Here is a 16985-nt window from a genome sequence, read left to right as displayed (position 1 = left end):
GTTTTTGCTGGGTACACTGTACTGAAGTGTAGTGGTGGCGAGCGCGAAATTCAATAGATTTATTTTGACGATGAAATAGGAAAATGCACCAGTTTGAGCAATTGACTCAGCAGTATTCAAGTTTAATGTCGACTACGAACCATAGTTGGTAAAGTAATTAAATATACATCGTTTTAGTATGGATTTTTGTCTTTAATATTGAAATTTGTAGTCTAAAACTTTCCATAAACTTGTTAAGAATAAGCTTGTTTCAATGAGTGAACTATACAATATCATAAACATTTTTAAAACTACAATTTTAGGTATATCATTTTTCTATTTAACCTTTTAGAAAATATAAACACTTTCTCTGCCTGTTATGTACGGTACCAAATTCAAATTCCTTGTAATACTGATGCTATTAAAAGGAAATCAAAGAATGTTGGTGATTAATTTGTAAATAGGTCTACTACTGTTATTAATGAAATATGTATCTAGTTCTAATGCTAGAAATCCATGTGTACATCAGGGGCCTAGTTTGAGATTTTCAGGTGGTACGCAGACATTTTCGGCGATGGAATAAAACACTATTGGCTGTCCATATAATAATTTCACGTGAGGTCAAAATCATAGAGCGAATTCACTTCTCTCTCAAACTTTAGAAAGGGAGAAGTTTTTAACAACAGGGAGACTTGAATTTTTAATAATAAAAAAAAGGTGTCTTAATACAGGTGCAACTTTTACAATCTGTATTTTATTTTATTTAATTATTTTTTGCTTACCGTCTGTACTGCTAATTGATGGATATGTACTCTATAGGTGTGTTGTTTTAATCACCTTTCCACATGTTGCCTTCTTTAGAAATAATGAAATGTAATTAAAAAGCACTAATTTAACCGTTTAGAATTCATTCTCTTACAAGTTTGTCTTCTCATTTCATTTAACACTTACTCCATGCAGGGTATTGTCCTAGTAGATTAATCTACCATGGTCAAGCTTAGATTACCCAGAAGCAATCAAATGTGTTCCACCATCAGTTTCTTAATTAATACACTGTGGAGTTGTAAGACTGAATGGGTACTAGTATTTGTGAAGGTGTGAACATTGCTTATCTGCTGCATCTTGTCACTGTTGTTTACAATAACAAATAAAAAATTTTAAAAGAATTTACAGTGGCTGCTTAACACAGATAATACGGCGACTTGGGGATCCAGTTGGCCGTTGGGTGTGTAGGACAGGTCACCGCTATTTTATAATTTTGACATCTATTTTGTATGTTGAATTTATTCATTATGACAAAGTCTACGGAAAACTAGTTAATTACTCCAACTATTAGTGCCAGACATGGGCGTTGTCTGAGCTAGACCGTCTGTCTATGATTCTGTCGCATGATTTTGTGGTGCCAGTGTCTCATCAAACTCTCACACTTCACACTTATTACCTATGAATAGGCGTTCCTCAAGTTCTTCACCATTCATCCGTGATTCTGTACATTGCAAGTGATAGCTATTTTTAAAAAGGTAACACAGATTTCACCTTATGGTGACTAGCACGGCGAAGTCAGTTTGGTCAGAGCGAAGTTTGGGCTCACTTTACCCGGTCACGTGAGCCCTGATATACATCATATATTTTAATTAAAAAAATATATATTTGTAATCTCAGGTGGTACGCAGCTGCGTACCTGTGTACATGGAAGCTAGGCCCTTGTACATGATGCATAGTGCATGATGCATATTGGAATGATCAAGTGCTGAGAAGTTTGGGAATTAACATACATGTATTGCGCATTGCGCATATATGGAAATATGGAAGCACTCCCAATTGATTTTTATATAAACTGTTGTTGACGCAACACTCATTACGCACTACGTACACATGGATTCCTCACTTAACAGTTTTTCATTATGTGTAAATTTTTGTTAGGAAATGTAAACTGAATATAACAAAACATTAATTAGTGGTCTAAATACCATGGAAGTAGAATGGAAGTAACTACTTTACTGGGTTTTGTTTTTAAGCTTATTTAGTACGTTTATTGGAAAATATATTACAGGATTTCCATGTGTAAGGAAGGGGGTGATCAATCATTACAATAGAAATATTTTTCTAATGTACAACAAATATTTTTCAGATAAATAAAAATTCAAGATTTATTTGTTGCTTGTGAAGAGGTCAAATAATGCATACAATTTCCATTTGATATGGGAAGCCAGGAAGAGTTTCGAAGGAGAAAGAGGCAAAGAAAAACTAAATCGGAAAGAGACAAGACTAGAACATCAGTGCCTAGTCAGGTATTAAAGTATAAAAATATAGAATGATAAATTTGGTTTACTAATATTTCAGGATCATTAATTCAACTGTACAGTAAATATTGAGCTAAATTCTTTTAAAGAAATATTATTTGCTGTGAAATGTCTTTTTTAAATATCTGAATTTATGTTTTACAGGGCGAGGTAGATGTGAAACAGGATGTTAGCAGGCACCTGAAGACAGCCCGTCATGTTTCTTATGTATGTTTTATTATATGTTGTATTAAGACTGTTTATTATGAAATTTGTATGAGATGTCAGTTTCAGAAAAAAACATGTTTTTGTTTGAGACAATTATAGAGTTGTGTTTATGGCACTGATTTATATCAACTATATAAAGAGAATTAATCCATTTTGGAATAGCCATTGTTTATATCTCCATGTACAGTATATCACACAAACAATTGTGAAAACAATCATTTTATTTGTGTGTTGCTCAGACCTACTTTTCTTTTGCACATTAAATTTATGACATCATAGATTCATTTACATCCATGGACATAATGGGTTATGCAAAGAGGAAATAGGCAACGTGTATTTCGTTTTTGCATAACCTATAAATGAGATAAGCAAATCTTGAATAATTTGTATTTAACTTGTTAAATTTATTTTGTGAATGTATTGTTGTTTTAGCCTCTGCGGTCTTTAGGTGGCCTTGCCAGTGATAAAAGCAGCAGCATCATCTCACAAAGTAGACTAACGGTGAGTATCCATGGCACAAATGTTTTTAGTCCATGGCAATCAAGATAACACAATACATGGTTAAAAAAACTATCTTACAGATTTGAGAAAAATGAAAATCTCAAGAGGGTTATCATAGTGATTTTATAATACATTAACAGTGTCTAACTATTATCTCGATATATTATTTGGAGATTATAAGATCTACCTGCCTACCTACTTTTGTATATATTACCTGTTGTCACGGGGATCCTATAATACCCGTAACTGAATAAAACGCGATTATCCAAATATCTCTCCTAACTGTATATCTATTAGATCTCTCTGTATCGGGCAGTCTAATACCCGAGTGGTTCGGCTCTAGGTATGATCAGAGATAAGATCTTATATAAAAATATATATATGTAGCACGTTTAGTTCACTAGAAAACACAACAAAACACAATACTCTTTGGAATCTGTATTAACTCTAATGCTGACAAATGTACTTGCCGCAGTAGTTAATTAACAACAACAATATAATAACAACCCAGAGCTAATCACTTAATTAGTTAATCACTAGGTGTCTAGTTTACACAATATTCTAATCATTTCACCGTGATTACAACACACACACAGGTGATAATTGAGAAACGCTGCCAGGGGAACTTAATTAATAAAGGAATTACAACTCTATTCCTAACTGGTTAATTTTTAATTAACTCTTAAATACTCATTCAGTAACCTTGTAATGCAGAATTAATACTGGTACATATCACAGTAAAGACCGGCTAAGCTTTATCTTACCAAATACTCGTATAAAAATATTAGAACAGTGAAGCCTACAATTTACTTCGTCAGATTACCGGAGACACTGTCTAAAGAATATTGGCATAATACAGTATTAGAATATTTAAAGTCACATCAATCACATCAAGGTTATACAACAGAGCAGAAATATATAGTTACCAAGTCCAGTCTGAACTAATATAGTTCGTTCAGTTGGACAACGTCCGTTCCCCTGGATACTTCCAATGTTTCTCCCCGATATATCTAAAATCCTAGCTATTTATTATAAAACTCCCAGACTGGTCCGGAGACAGTACGCGGGACCGAATCTTGTGTTGTGTTATTTCCACAAGCGAGCCCAACTCCCAGAGGCGGTTTATTTTCTTAGATGGCCAGGTCTCTAGAGGTACCATGGTCGCGCGGAGGTATTACGTAACCATTCTGCACATGGCCTCCACAACTCGTCTGGGTGTGTATTAGGACGCAGGACCACCACTGTCGCGCGGGGGTATTACGTAACCAAGCTGCACACGGCCCTCGAAAACAATTAACATCGCCACAGGCGAAAAGATAAGAGCATGTTCCGTCACACCTGTAATACACAGACTTATTATTTTAAAACTTTATGTGAAAGATTTATATTTATATTTACAGAGAAGACTTGGACTGTACAACCAATCAAAAACATCAAGGAAGATTTGCAGAGGTAATTTATTTTTATTTTAATGTATCGAAGTAGACTTCAATATTTGATTCCATTCTTTGGTCAAAATGGAAGGCTGTATCAAGTGTTTCAATTTTAAAGTACTGGGTAAAACATTTGCTACTGGAAGATAAAAATGTCCAACTTTTTAATATTTCATGTTGTATACTGTAAAGCGGATTAATATTGCGACATGTTTTTTTTAGCAAATACACACCTTAGTGCATGTTTGCAGAGTTCAAATTTCGTAAATGACCGTTGGCATCTGGAAAAAATAATGCTTGCGAAAATAATTTGTGTGTATAAATTTTGCAACGAGTTTAGGCACGAACAACACAAAGTGAATACGGAGGCGATTTTTTCCCCAGTTTACAGTAATTCAAAATGAATTTTATGTGAAAGGATGTTAAATTACCACAGTGCTATGGTAAATCATATTTTAAGTACGTTTATGAATAGGGAGCCTGGCCTCCAGAGGTCGAACCCGGGGTGGACATGCTCGAAACCTTAGTGGTATAGGAGCATGTTAAAAACATAACCAACGAACTGAAATACATACATGTATGCCCAAATTAAGTACAAACATACTCACCTCAAAGCATTACACCTCAAAAACACTGAAATATTCATCTTTAATTATATTAGAATAACTTGAAATGCATTTCTTAACATCCACATTCCCCGTTGTGCTCAAATTTGTGAGATCTAAAGTCCAGCTAATGCCCTAAAGGCCACATAACAATTTCTTTACCATTATTCATATTTAGTTTTTAAGTTTTGAAACTCCACATATAGGTTTCTTACCGGTTAACCCAATCTCTTTCTCTTTCTGTGTTGGTAAAAGAACCAATAATCGTACCAGAATCTGTTAGGAAGAAAACTGAAGAAGATCTCAAGAAGATTTTAGATCTGACAGAAAAAATGCCAGCATTACAAATGGAAGTAGATATGGATGTGTCGAGGTTAGTCATACATTCCAGTGTTCGAGATTAACGGTATCCCGATATCCCAGGGATACAGAATTTAATTTTGGATACCAGACTTCAAGAACCCAGTATCCCACCGGGATACCATATAATACTAAATTCTTAGGTGGAATACCAGATTTTGAAATGTTAGTATCCAACTGGGATACTGCCCAAAATTTTTAATCTCGAACACTGCATTCAGTCTGGTAACAGATCTAAACAAAATACAAATTTTATTGCACACATACATACATGATACATGTTTTACAGACCTTGCCTTGTGAGATGAGCTGTCACTATCGCTCCCCATCACACCCCTGAGACTAGTTTCAAGTGAGTGCGAATAATTTTAACATGCTCATATACCACTAGAGTTTCGAGCATGTCCGTCCCGGGGCCTGTCTCTGGATAGCCAGTGACTTGCTGCGGGACAGAACAAAATTAAGGGGACAATTTTGAAATTTACATCCAAAAATTAGGTAGTGGGCCTTTAAAATTTTGATGCGCATCTCTAATTAATATAATTAATAAAGAAAATTCTACTCATTAAATTTGGTCTCTAGATTAGATCGGGCGGTCAAAAAGAAATTAGATGGGTAGATAGATAACACGCCTGATTTGGGATGGGGGTGGTGAGGGGTTGGGTTGAAAATGGACAGAATTTTGAAAATAGCAATTAGTAAAAGAAATTAGTAGGATTAAAATTAGAAAGAAAAAAGTTACAAGCCAAAAATAATTGAATTGACTGCTCGGCCGAATATTTATATAATTTGGAGCATTTTATTTGATGCCCGCAAATGTTTCATTTTTAACCTCAAGCTAACGCCTTCGGTCAAAAACAAAATTTGTGGAATCAAACTGACAATAACACCAGCAAATCTAATAGCTCCATATGGTTATCTCCTAAATATTTCCTGTTAAATGCATGGTTCGAACTTAACAAAGGCATCTTATGGATGCGATTATCAGTGACACCAATTAAGTTTATAGGAGGCGAGACATTTAATGTTATGTTGTATTCAACATATAATGATTTGCCAGATTTTGTACTATTTTGCAGTCCCACTTTGTCTGTTGTGGAGAAAAATAAACCAACAAGTAAGTCTTCAGCAACAGCAGTACATGATGTTCCGTCATCAGGTATTAGCCTTCCATCCACATCCCATGAAGTGACCCCTGTTGGACCAAGTGGTAGCAACTCCAACACTAAACACAGGTAGTTCATAACACAGTTTAATTTACCTAAAAATCACATTTGCCATGAAGTACTAACCATTACCAGGAGATGAAATTTGATTATGGCATGTTGTAGAACAATGTTTATAGGTTTTCAGCTTATACTGTTGTTTATTAGCTTACAAACCAGAATTATTATTATTAGTCCCCAACCGGTCTAACCAGAGGGGACTATAGGTTTCGTCTTTGTCCTTCCGTCTGTCTGTCTATCTTTCTGACTAACTGTCTGTCAGTCTGTCTCACATAGTTTTCTGGACCTTTTTTTAAAAAAATGCCTCGGATATTAATTGAGCTGAAATTTTCTATATAGCTTTATTATGAACTGTTACAGATCAAGTGATGATTTACCCATTTGTGAAAGAGTTAACGCCCTTAAACTTAGGAGATATGAAATATGCTTTAGCAATACTCTTTGATTAAAAAAAGGTTGAACTGATGGTAGTTAGGCTTAGTAAAACAATGTTTTTAAGATATTTATTAATTTTTTTGTTCCTAGTTCCTAAACTTCCTAGTTTGTGCCCTGTACCACACAATGTCATTCTGTACATAAATTAAAATCCTCTTCTTTTGTGGGAAATTCTAAGTTAATGTTATGTTAATTAATGTTCTTTTCTTCAATGATGAAAAGCTCATAGTAACCCTCTTACTTTTCATAACCCTGCAAAGTTTTGCCACTGTCAGTTTCTTACTCAGTGAACATGTACATAATTAGATACAAAAAATCCCCAGTGTATATAATGTTCTGTGTAAAATATGTAATATTTCTGCATGCTATTAATATATAATATAGTGTCAAAGCCGCAGCATCTGCATGTGCCAGCTTAACAGATATGGATGAGGATGTTAATGACGAAGATGACTTTCCTTCGGTAAAGCACTGATAATTTTTTAATATTCTGTTACTGTACTATAGAAACAGATTTTTTTCTTCAAAATATTTCTGTCCAGGGAATGTGAATTCATATTCAATTAATTAAATTTTCATGCTCTTTATTATGGTTCAAAATTGTCGCAAAGGGATATACATGTATAATGCTGAAATGTTAGGTGGAATTGTTTTCTTTCTGATAATTTTGAATATCTTTTGGGTGCTATCCTCTATTTAAAAAAATCTTTTTGGTCTTTCCAGGTGATAAAAAATACATTTGGATTTGAATTTTTATTTCAAAAAGACTTATAAATAATAGGTACAAAACAGTTATTAAAATCAAAGTGGGTATGATCTTATTATATTCTTGGCTCATGTCTGTCAGTATCAGTACACTGCAAATTAATAAAATTTGAAAACAAATTGTGTTCTCTAATAATACAAATGACCAAATATATTTTGACCGAGTTGCTCATTTTATTAATTAGATTGCACACATTTAATTCTTGCAGTCTCCTCCAATGAATGAAATAGCAGAATATCTTTGTGGTGAGCTAGAAAACCAAACGATGTTCAGAGATAGAGGTATTTAACTCTTTTGAGGTTGCACAATACAATTTTTGTGCTATAATCCTTTCCTTATTAAGATCTTGCATAATAATTTACACAGTATTTCATTAAAAAACCAAAAAAACCATCCATGTTATTTCAATTGGTTTCATGCCTTTTTCTCCTACCTTAAATGACAGAATTGAAAAATACAAGTAATTTAAAAGCTCATGTGATTAGTTCAATATTTTCCACTTGTACAAAATGAGCCTCAACATGAAGTCGAACATTTTTGTTACTTTTGATTGATAATTAGTTAAGTCTCTTATATGTGAATAAATTTATTCTCCGACTTTCATTTTATTCTCAGTTCCTGTATTCTTCTCTCTTTTTTTTGTTCAAAGATCTAGTGCAAGAAATATGTGATGAATTAATAAAGAATTTCAGAATCATGTACGTATGAATTTACAGAACACGTTTTATTTATGATGATATTAAAGTCACAGACCCTTGTTAGAGCTGTTTTTTACAATTCAAATCATACATTACTTAAATTTTATTGCTTAGATTATCCATTTCCCAACATCAGAAGTGTTTCTGGTCATCCTAATGTTCGTAATACCACAAAATTAATTTTTTACTCTGTTGTACCTACCGGCCTCCATGGCGTCGTGGTAGGCCATCGGTCTACAGGCTGGTAGGTACTGGGTTCGGATCCCAGTCGAGGCATGGGATTTTTAATCCAGATACCGACTCCAAACCCTGAGTGAGTGCTCCGTAAGGCTCAATGGGTAGGTGTAAACCACTTGCACCGACCAGTGATCCATAACTGGTTCAACAAAGGCCATGGTTTGTGCTATCCTGCCTGTGGGAAGTGCAAATAAAAGATCCCTTGCTGCTAATCGGAAGAGTAGCCCATATAGTGGCGACAGCGGGTTTCCTCTCAAAATCTGTGTGGTCCATAACCATATGTCTGACGCCATATAACCGTAAATAAAATGTGTCGAGTGCGTCGTTAAATAAAACATTTCTTTCTTTCTTTTTTCTTTCTGCTGTACCTTTATCCAGTTGTGTTACAGGTTTGTAGATTAACCAAACATAGTGTCCTCTTTCACGGACTGAAACTAGGGTCTGCGACTTACCTTCTGACTACTTCAGTTAGAGAAGTTAAAGTTGTTTAAAATTAAGCAAAAAAAAAAAGACAGATGTCCAGTATTTACGGCCATTATTCCTGATCACTATATTTTATTGTCCCCAATTTTTTTGGAAGTGAACTATCATATATATTCCTAAAGTTTGTATTTTTATGTGTTGGTAAAATCATCAAATTTATTACCAAATTAGCTGTCATAACCAGCTGCTATAAAATTCTTCAAAATGACTGATGGTCCACCATCATTGCTTTTTCCTGTCGTCTTATTATTTACATCCAGTCGCATGTGAAAAAGGGCAGGAAATATGAATTGAAGAATGCACTGCATATGGTATACAGTGTGTTGGCATGCACTAGTCGAAGGATTACCCTGTTTCTTTGTGACCTTGTTTCTTGGTGTGTGTGTGTGATTTTAAACGTTTTCTATCCATAACCCAACAAACCTAATTAAGAAGCGAGTCAGGTTACAGTGTTAATTATATTCACACCCAAATATTAACATTTTGCTTTTCAACCAAATATCTGGGCCCATATTTTTTAAGCTATCTTAGTGCTACGATATCGTAAAACTGATGGGAGGCAATGATGTGTGTCATAGTGATGTCATACCTAATGACATTGACCATATTGTAGCACTAAAATAGTTTTGAAAATATGTGGCCAGGGTTCTTGTTTTCATCCTATTGCTAGCAATCATTACCAACTGACAGGTTATAAGCAAGGTTTAATCAAACTGATTTCTATGTTTAAAGACTTATTTTATATTAGTTTAAACAAAACCCCTGAAATAGTTTGTAAATTTAGTTTTTAACTTGATTTTTTTGATTAACATGAGTGATAATATTATACACAATGTATTACCATTCATTCTTGATTTAGATTACAGTATTTATCTAATTCCAATATTTATTTAATTAGATGTTGTTCGGAAGATGGCATAAACTAAGCCTATAACATAGTCTGCACCAGGAAAGGTAAGTGATCACTCATGCTCCCCTCCACACTTACCTCGAGAGCAGAAAAAATTATCACCTTGCAATAAAAAGTTTTATTACATTTCATTTAAAACTTTCATGTGATTTCTCGCCTAACACCATTTCAGGAGAGTGATCTTCAACTTGCCTCGATTTTTCTCACGACATGATAGAATGAAGTCATATGAGTTAAAACTGTTGACTAAACAGGATTAATTATGTTTTAAATGTATTTACAGTGGACCACGTTGTGCAACACCGTCCAGTAAACAGAATGAGAAGTCTGTGGCTGCTGGAAGTATTCGAAGAGTCCTGCTTGACAGTTACTCTGACAGTCCAAACAAAGGTAGCAACAACCCCACTGATAATAATAGTAGTACCGTATTTGACCGGAAATAAGACCATGTCTTTGAATAAGCCCCCCTCCGTTTTGATAGCATTTAAGAAATTAGGCCCTCATTCGTAAATAAGCCCACCCCCAACTTCATCACCTTATAAATAACTCAAAATTGCAAGTTTGCTCAAAGTTCATTTAAAAGGTCATACCTCCTGCAGATAATTAAACACAAATGTAACACAATATTTTACCACCAGTGAGATTTAGCAGTCTAACAATAACAGTGTGTAACATTGTTTTCAATTTCATGCCTGCAGTATTTCTTTGAAGTATCCAAGCCCAAGTATGAACTAAAAACCAATGTCTATTTTTACCACCACACTGGGTCCGCAGTTAATGCTAATTAAGCAAATACCATATTCTGATTGGCTAAGAACAATGACCTTAGATTGACAATTTTTTGTAGTGTAAGCTGGCTGCCTGTGTCAGAAACGTGTATACGCTATTGAGTTTGTTGTTAATTGATGTTGTTTTAAGTCTTCTCAGCATTAAATTTTGGATGTAAATAAACCTCACTGGTAAGTAATTGTAACATAGAAGGTGTGTTTCTGATAATTAGATACCAGTAAAAAACCCACAATTTAATTAATAAACAATTATTATTTATTAATAACAAATGGAACACTAATTAATAGATATGCTACTGAACGTTTTTTGTTTTCTTCCTAGTTCATTTAATTATTATTATTTATTTTAATTATTATCTTCTTTTTTTCTCAACAAAACTGGCCCCTTGTCTGGGAATAAGCCCACCCCATGCTAAGCTCACAATGAGTTGTCTTGGCCCCCTGGGCTTATTTCCGGTCAAATACGGTAATATAACTTATAACATCACCGATGATAATAATAATATTGTCAGCCATAATAAACTGTTAAAACATGATGTACAACATTTACTAATGATGATATATACAATTTTAATATACACTGCCGTTAATAAAAAAAAAAACCCATTGATTTACCCACTTTTTAAAAATGTTATGGCCCTTGAACTTAGGAGATACAGAAATTTGTTTTCCTGACTTTTTTTTTGGCATTTTTGAAATTTTGTATATAGCTTTATCATGTTCTGTTACAGATCAAGTTTGACTTTCATGGCAATTTACCTATTGTTGCCAGAGTTATGGCCCTTGAACTCAGGAAATATGAAGATTTTGTTTTTACAATGCCTCAAGATACTGAACTGAAATTTCATGTATAACTTTATCATGTATTGTTACAGATCAAGTTTAGCTTTCCTGGCAATTTACCCATATTTCACAGAGTTATGGCTGTGGAACTTAGAAGATGTGAAATTTTGTTTTCTAGACTTTGTTTTTGCAATTGAAATGAAATTTTGTTTATAGCTTTATCACGTACTGTTACAGATCAAGTTTAACTTAAACTAGATCTGTAACAGTTAAATTAACGTCTATGGCGATTTACCCTTCTTCTTTTTCACAGATATGGCCCTTGATTTTAGGAGATACGAAAATTTGTTGGGCATGGTAGGGGACATATATTGCTTTAGCAGTACTCTCAGAATGCTTGTTCATTTGGAATAAAAATATTAATTTTTTTTAAGATGGTACAAATTTGGTACATTACAGTAGATTTTTCTGTTTAAACTAAAAACTATAGATCAAGTAGTTTCCGATGTGGCTGTCAAAATGCATTTTGCATAAGATGGGTAAGTAATATTTATGGGTTTATATCCATAAGATTCTCTCTACACTATGCCTTTATTTAATATTGCTACTTTACAACTTCGGCACTTGTGGTGAATTAAATTATCTTTTATTTATCACTTGTAATTAATTCAGTAATGTACACCTAACTAAATTGTTTTATGAAATGCTTAATATTTTCTCTTTTCATTTTACTCTCTTTTAAACTAGAAAATACAGACTTGATGCCCACAGCAGAAATAATAATTTCACAAAATTTATCGACTTCAGAGGCTAGGTGCAGTGTTCAAATACACGGGGATCAGAAGTCGACATATTTCCGTGAATCTAAATCTGAAAGCGCTAAGAATCATTTCTGTAGATCTTTGGCGTTCAATGAATCATGCAGAAATATCCTAGAAACTGTCCACCTAAAAGAAAAGGACATACGGCAAGAGTGTGCTGATGCTCTTATACTGTTGGGGAAAACACATCAGGCAATTCGAGACAATGGAGGAACAGTGGAGATGATGTGCAAGTCAGGAAAGGAAGTGGACAGTAATGTTAAAAATGTGATGACTTTAAATAATCCTCACAGAAATGTGACAGAATCCCAATCTTCCCCCAGTGCCCTAGCCTTACTTGTCCAGAATGACAAAAATGAAGCAAGTCTTTTAGCAAAACAAGCTGAATGTGGGTCTAGTCATATTAGCAAAGACCCTTTCCTTTTGTATCACAGAAATTACAAAATGACTGAAAAAGACCTTTACGGCAGAGAAACTACTTTGCCGTTGCCCGATAGAGCCTCATATTACAATAATAAGAATAAAGCTCATACCAGTTGTATAGACATGTCAAGACTGTACGACGGCAGCTGTAGCCAACACTTGAAAGAACAAATTATTCCTGGCAGTTATTCCCAAGCGTCTGGATTTTACCGTCATTACCCACAGATGTCGACAAACACATGTACTGTGTCATCGCTTGATCAGCTGTTAAAGTGTGACAGACCTCTCGAAAGATGTTTGTGTTCAGATGAACATTCTTTTGTAGTACCAACAATTCACAAGAATGTCCACAAACCGCTGGAGAGTCACAGACAGAACCTAGCGCTCGCCATCCAGTCTGCTGCCCGCCCTTGGACCAAAGAAACGTCTCTACCAGAGAGGAAGAAGGTGGGTGTTTTGACAAAAAATAGGTCTTTGAATAAATTAGCCATTTCCTCCCCATGTCTTATGTTAGTTTACTACCTCTGGCCATAATTCTTATATACAAGTTTACTACTGCCACCCATGTGTCGAAAAGAGGGAGTTATTATTTTTCAGAAAGCCTAACTAAATGTGAGACGAAGCTAATTAAATTTTGTTTAAGTATATGGCATTTTCAGACTTCTCAAAACATTTTATGTAATCTTATAAAAAGAGTATATATCTTGCTCTAACTTGACCAGCTCATAAAAATAAACCCAACTTACTGCTTTTTAAAATTTCTTCTTGTTACCCGTTTTATATATTTAAAAATACCACAAATAATTTAAAACCAAACATTTCTTTACCAAGACTTTGTTCAAGATTTTTATCAAGTACATGTATTTCAGAATTATTTGGAAGCTAAGGGTATTTTATTAAAACGTTTACACAAATTAAATTTTTACATATATGTGTGTAACTTAGGTCTAACATACAAGTAACATTACATCAACTTGTGAAATTTGTTTTCATTATTTGCAGACAGCTGTTGTGACAGAGTATCAACAACATCCTGAATTCATGCCAAGGTTTCATGGAGATTTCTACAAGGATGCATTGCTATTTCAGGACGATGTGTGGCCAAATGGAGATAAAACATCTGACCATTCACTCATAACTGAAACAGAGGTAAAATAAGGAATCGCTTTAAAATTGGAATGTAGATAAGTTCCAGATGATTATGCTTTTTATCCATGTTGTGAACAAATATTTTATTTGCAAAACATTGCGAGTGGCTTATCTTTTAAAATAAAATCATGTTCACATTGAAGGTTCTTGTTTTAAAAGACCAAAGTAGATAATCATCAGGTTCAAGTAAAAGATTTATTCTTGTTTTCAGTTGAAAAGCTCCCAATGAGCCCAATGTAATTTTCATCCATAAATTTCTATTTCATTTCAGTATTAAGACCTTTATTATGAATGATTTATAGAATGATTCATCTCTTTTAGATGACTGAAAACATGGATATTCTGGACTATCTGGACCACAGTCAGGGAAGTCAGGGTGATCGAGTTCATGATGGCTTGCATCGCCATGGTAAAATAACGTACAACCGGAAACTGTTGAGACCAGGTTCGCCCGACTCGGATGGTTCTCCCACATGGATAGCTCCCGAGGCTTCACTGCGAGCATGGAAACCAAAGATAGGTTCACCGGAATCGCCACAAAAACTCTACCCTCGAAGACTGTACTAAGACCTTTCTTTTAAACTAATTCTGGGATTGCTGCAACCCAAATATCTTTGCAAAAAAGTGTTTATGTTACAGCAAATTCCTTATGGTTGACACGAAGTGCAGTGTAGCTTTAAGTTATAACACAGACTAGTTGACAAAACCATTGGAGGTTGGGGTATGCCATCCACAGACACCACACCCACCTACCCTTCAAATATTCTATTTAAGTGTATCTCTGATTCAGAAACTCTGATCAGACAACATACACCCAGCTTCCCAAATAGCTTGGGGAGAACATTTTTCAGTATTAACCATATTTATATTTGTGCCCTCAATCCAAAATTAAGTTATCTGATGAGTCTAATTGACAAATGGTGTTTCAACTCAATGCTAGAAATGGAATTTATTAATTTCTTGGTGTTAAATACAATGATTCACAAATGTTGCTTCGACCATATCAGTGACGGGTTATTTTTAATAAAAGACCCAATAAGAAATATGTGTTGCTGGTTGACAGACATTTATTTAAATTATATCCATGCATTAAAGTGAAATGCAATCAAGAACATAGAAAATATTTATAACTTTATGAATGATTTACTAAATAATTTCACCCTTTTTTGTCATGTTTGTGTACAGAATAAGTTATATATGTACTACTAATGTAATCAGGGGTAGAAATTGAAATATTCCATTTGCCTGGGGGGACTAGTAGCCTAGAAAAGTAATTAGTCTGTGAAAAAAACACTAGTTCCCTTATTATTCAGGCACTGTGCAGGAAATTAAGCTCACTTGTGAGCGAAATGTCTAGTGGGTTTCGAGTCATGCTTCCTGAAAAAAAAACTATTTAAAAACAAAAGGACAATTCACGGAGTGGAGAGGGGTGGATTTTAACACAAACCCCTCCCTCCTGTACTCACATTTTATTAAAACTCAGAAGGAGGGGAGGGGGGTGTGAGAAAGACATTTTGTTTTTAAAATTTGATTTGTGACAGTTGGTGATCAGTTGAAAATTGAGAGCAACTACTATTTAATGTCCTATAATTGTGTGGCAATAGATTTATGAAATTTGTGTATGGAATCACGATGCGATACTGAACAAAATGTTCCCTTGAACTATGTTACAGACAGGATGTGCATCATCTGTGGTTGATCCTGAAAATGTAAAGATAAGTATGCCTGCATAACAATCACAATGGAATACATAGATCTTCTGTAATTTGTACTCATCTCAAGCTATTTGACTCACCTGGGATGAGTGGGCCTGTATTAGTTTCTATCCCTGGTAATAAATTATTTTGTTGCAAAGTTTTAATTTAATATTTGTTTCTTGTAAATAAATTGACACTGTATACAATGTTAATACCACGCATCAACTTTTATTTTATGTTTCTTTGAGAGAAAGAATTTTCAGTTGTACACAATTGATGTAAAAATATTAAAACTGGCAAAAGTGCCATATTAATAAATTACTGTCACAGTGTTGTGTTCTGTTACAAAATTGTTTCAACTGATAATTGGTATTTCTATCTGCAATAAAAGATTGGATATTCACAGGGCTCGAATGTAATGATGGCAACGACAGCAACTGCCATTGCTGGGATATAAATTGCCGTAAATCGGGAGCATCACCAACAACATAAAAGTGCCATCGGTAAAGCTCAATGATGGCAAAATGTACATTATCTGCCAGTGCATAACATTTGTACATTTGAAATTTGTCTTCATGAAAATAACTTTTCAGTCATGTTTATTTGTTGCGAAAGTTACTAATTTAAAAATTGCTCTCGGTGGGTCATTTCACCCATGGCAATTTAAAAACCCCAGTTGCTGTGGGAGACAAATTCTTAAGTTCGAACCCTATATTCATTTGAGTCTGATGACCCAATTATCTTATCCTTCATAATAACTAATGATTCTGTCATCATAATTGTGTCAAAATAATGCTGATGATCATCACAACTAGTGCTGTCACAATAACTCTGGTGGTTCCTCATCAGAGTCAAATTCTGCTTCTTCTTCCTTGATCCATTTCCCATCCCAATCTCGCTTCCATCCTGATCTGTAATATAACAACAAATTTTAGTAGTTTAAAATTAAATGTCAGTGTAGATACAAGCTATTATAACCAAATAGTTTGTATGATGAATTTGCAAATGCACTGCCTTTTGGAAATAAATACAATTCATATGAAATTCCAGACCAGTGAAACATAAGCTGCCATCGAAAAGAATAACATGAAACTGGCCTCTCAAAAAGCAGCCTGCTTAGTACAATATTTGGATTATCAAGGCCCATGTATATAAAACATCTAGAGTCTAGACTCAATATC

General features: G+C 34.3%; 2 protein-coding genes across 2 annotated transcripts in view; one reads left to right on the top strand and one right to left on the bottom strand.

The window, feature by feature from the left end:
* Nucleotides 1-18: 18 nt before the first annotated feature.
* Nucleotides 19-16126, top strand: LOC121380984. The gene is made up of 14 exons (XM_041510044.1): nt 19-148; nt 2111-2270; nt 2427-2489; nt 2922-2990; nt 4391-4442; nt 5284-5401; nt 6468-6623; nt 7434-7512; nt 8024-8096; nt 8465-8513; nt 10427-10533; nt 12462-13405; nt 13961-14107; nt 14429-16126. Exons 2-14 carry the CDS (start codon nt 2181-2183, stop codon nt 14672-14674), a joined length of 2193 nt encoding a protein of 730 aa, XP_041365978.1. The 5' UTR covers nt 19-148; nt 2111-2180; the 3' UTR covers nt 14675-16126.
* Nucleotides 16017-16985, bottom strand: part of LOC121380985 — a 13418-nt gene continuing 12449 nt past the window's right edge. Inside the window, exon 6 of the mRNA XM_041510045.1 lies at nt 16017-16715. Coding sequence (XP_041365979.1) covers nt 16625-16715 — 91 coding nt within the window. The 3' untranslated portion in view covers nt 16017-16624. The remainder of the gene's footprint in view (nt 16716-16985) is intronic.

Source organism: Gigantopelta aegis, chromosome 9, assembly GCF_016097555.1.
Source record: "Gigantopelta aegis isolate Gae_Host chromosome 9, Gae_host_genome, whole genome shotgun sequence".
NCBI lineage: Eukaryota > Metazoa > Mollusca > Gastropoda > Neomphalida > Peltospiridae > Gigantopelta > Gigantopelta aegis.
Note: the sequence above shows the minus strand (reverse complement) of the source record. Positions and strands in the feature narration are given on the sequence as shown.

Bases quoted from the DNA above. Each gene is read 5' to 3' on its own strand.
- LOC121380984 (XM_041510044.1), top strand. From the start codon at position 2,181: ATGGGAAGCCAGGAAGAGTTTCGAAGGAGAAAGAGGCAAAGAAAAACT. The intron at 2,271-2,426 runs GTATTAAAGTAT...TATGTTTTACAG, and splicing joins GAACATCAGTGCCTAGTCAG to GGCGAGGTAGATGTGAAACA. The intron at 5,402-6,467 runs GTTAGTCATACA...ACTATTTTGCAG, and splicing joins GTAGATATGGATGTGTCGAG to TCCCACTTTGTCTGTTGTGG.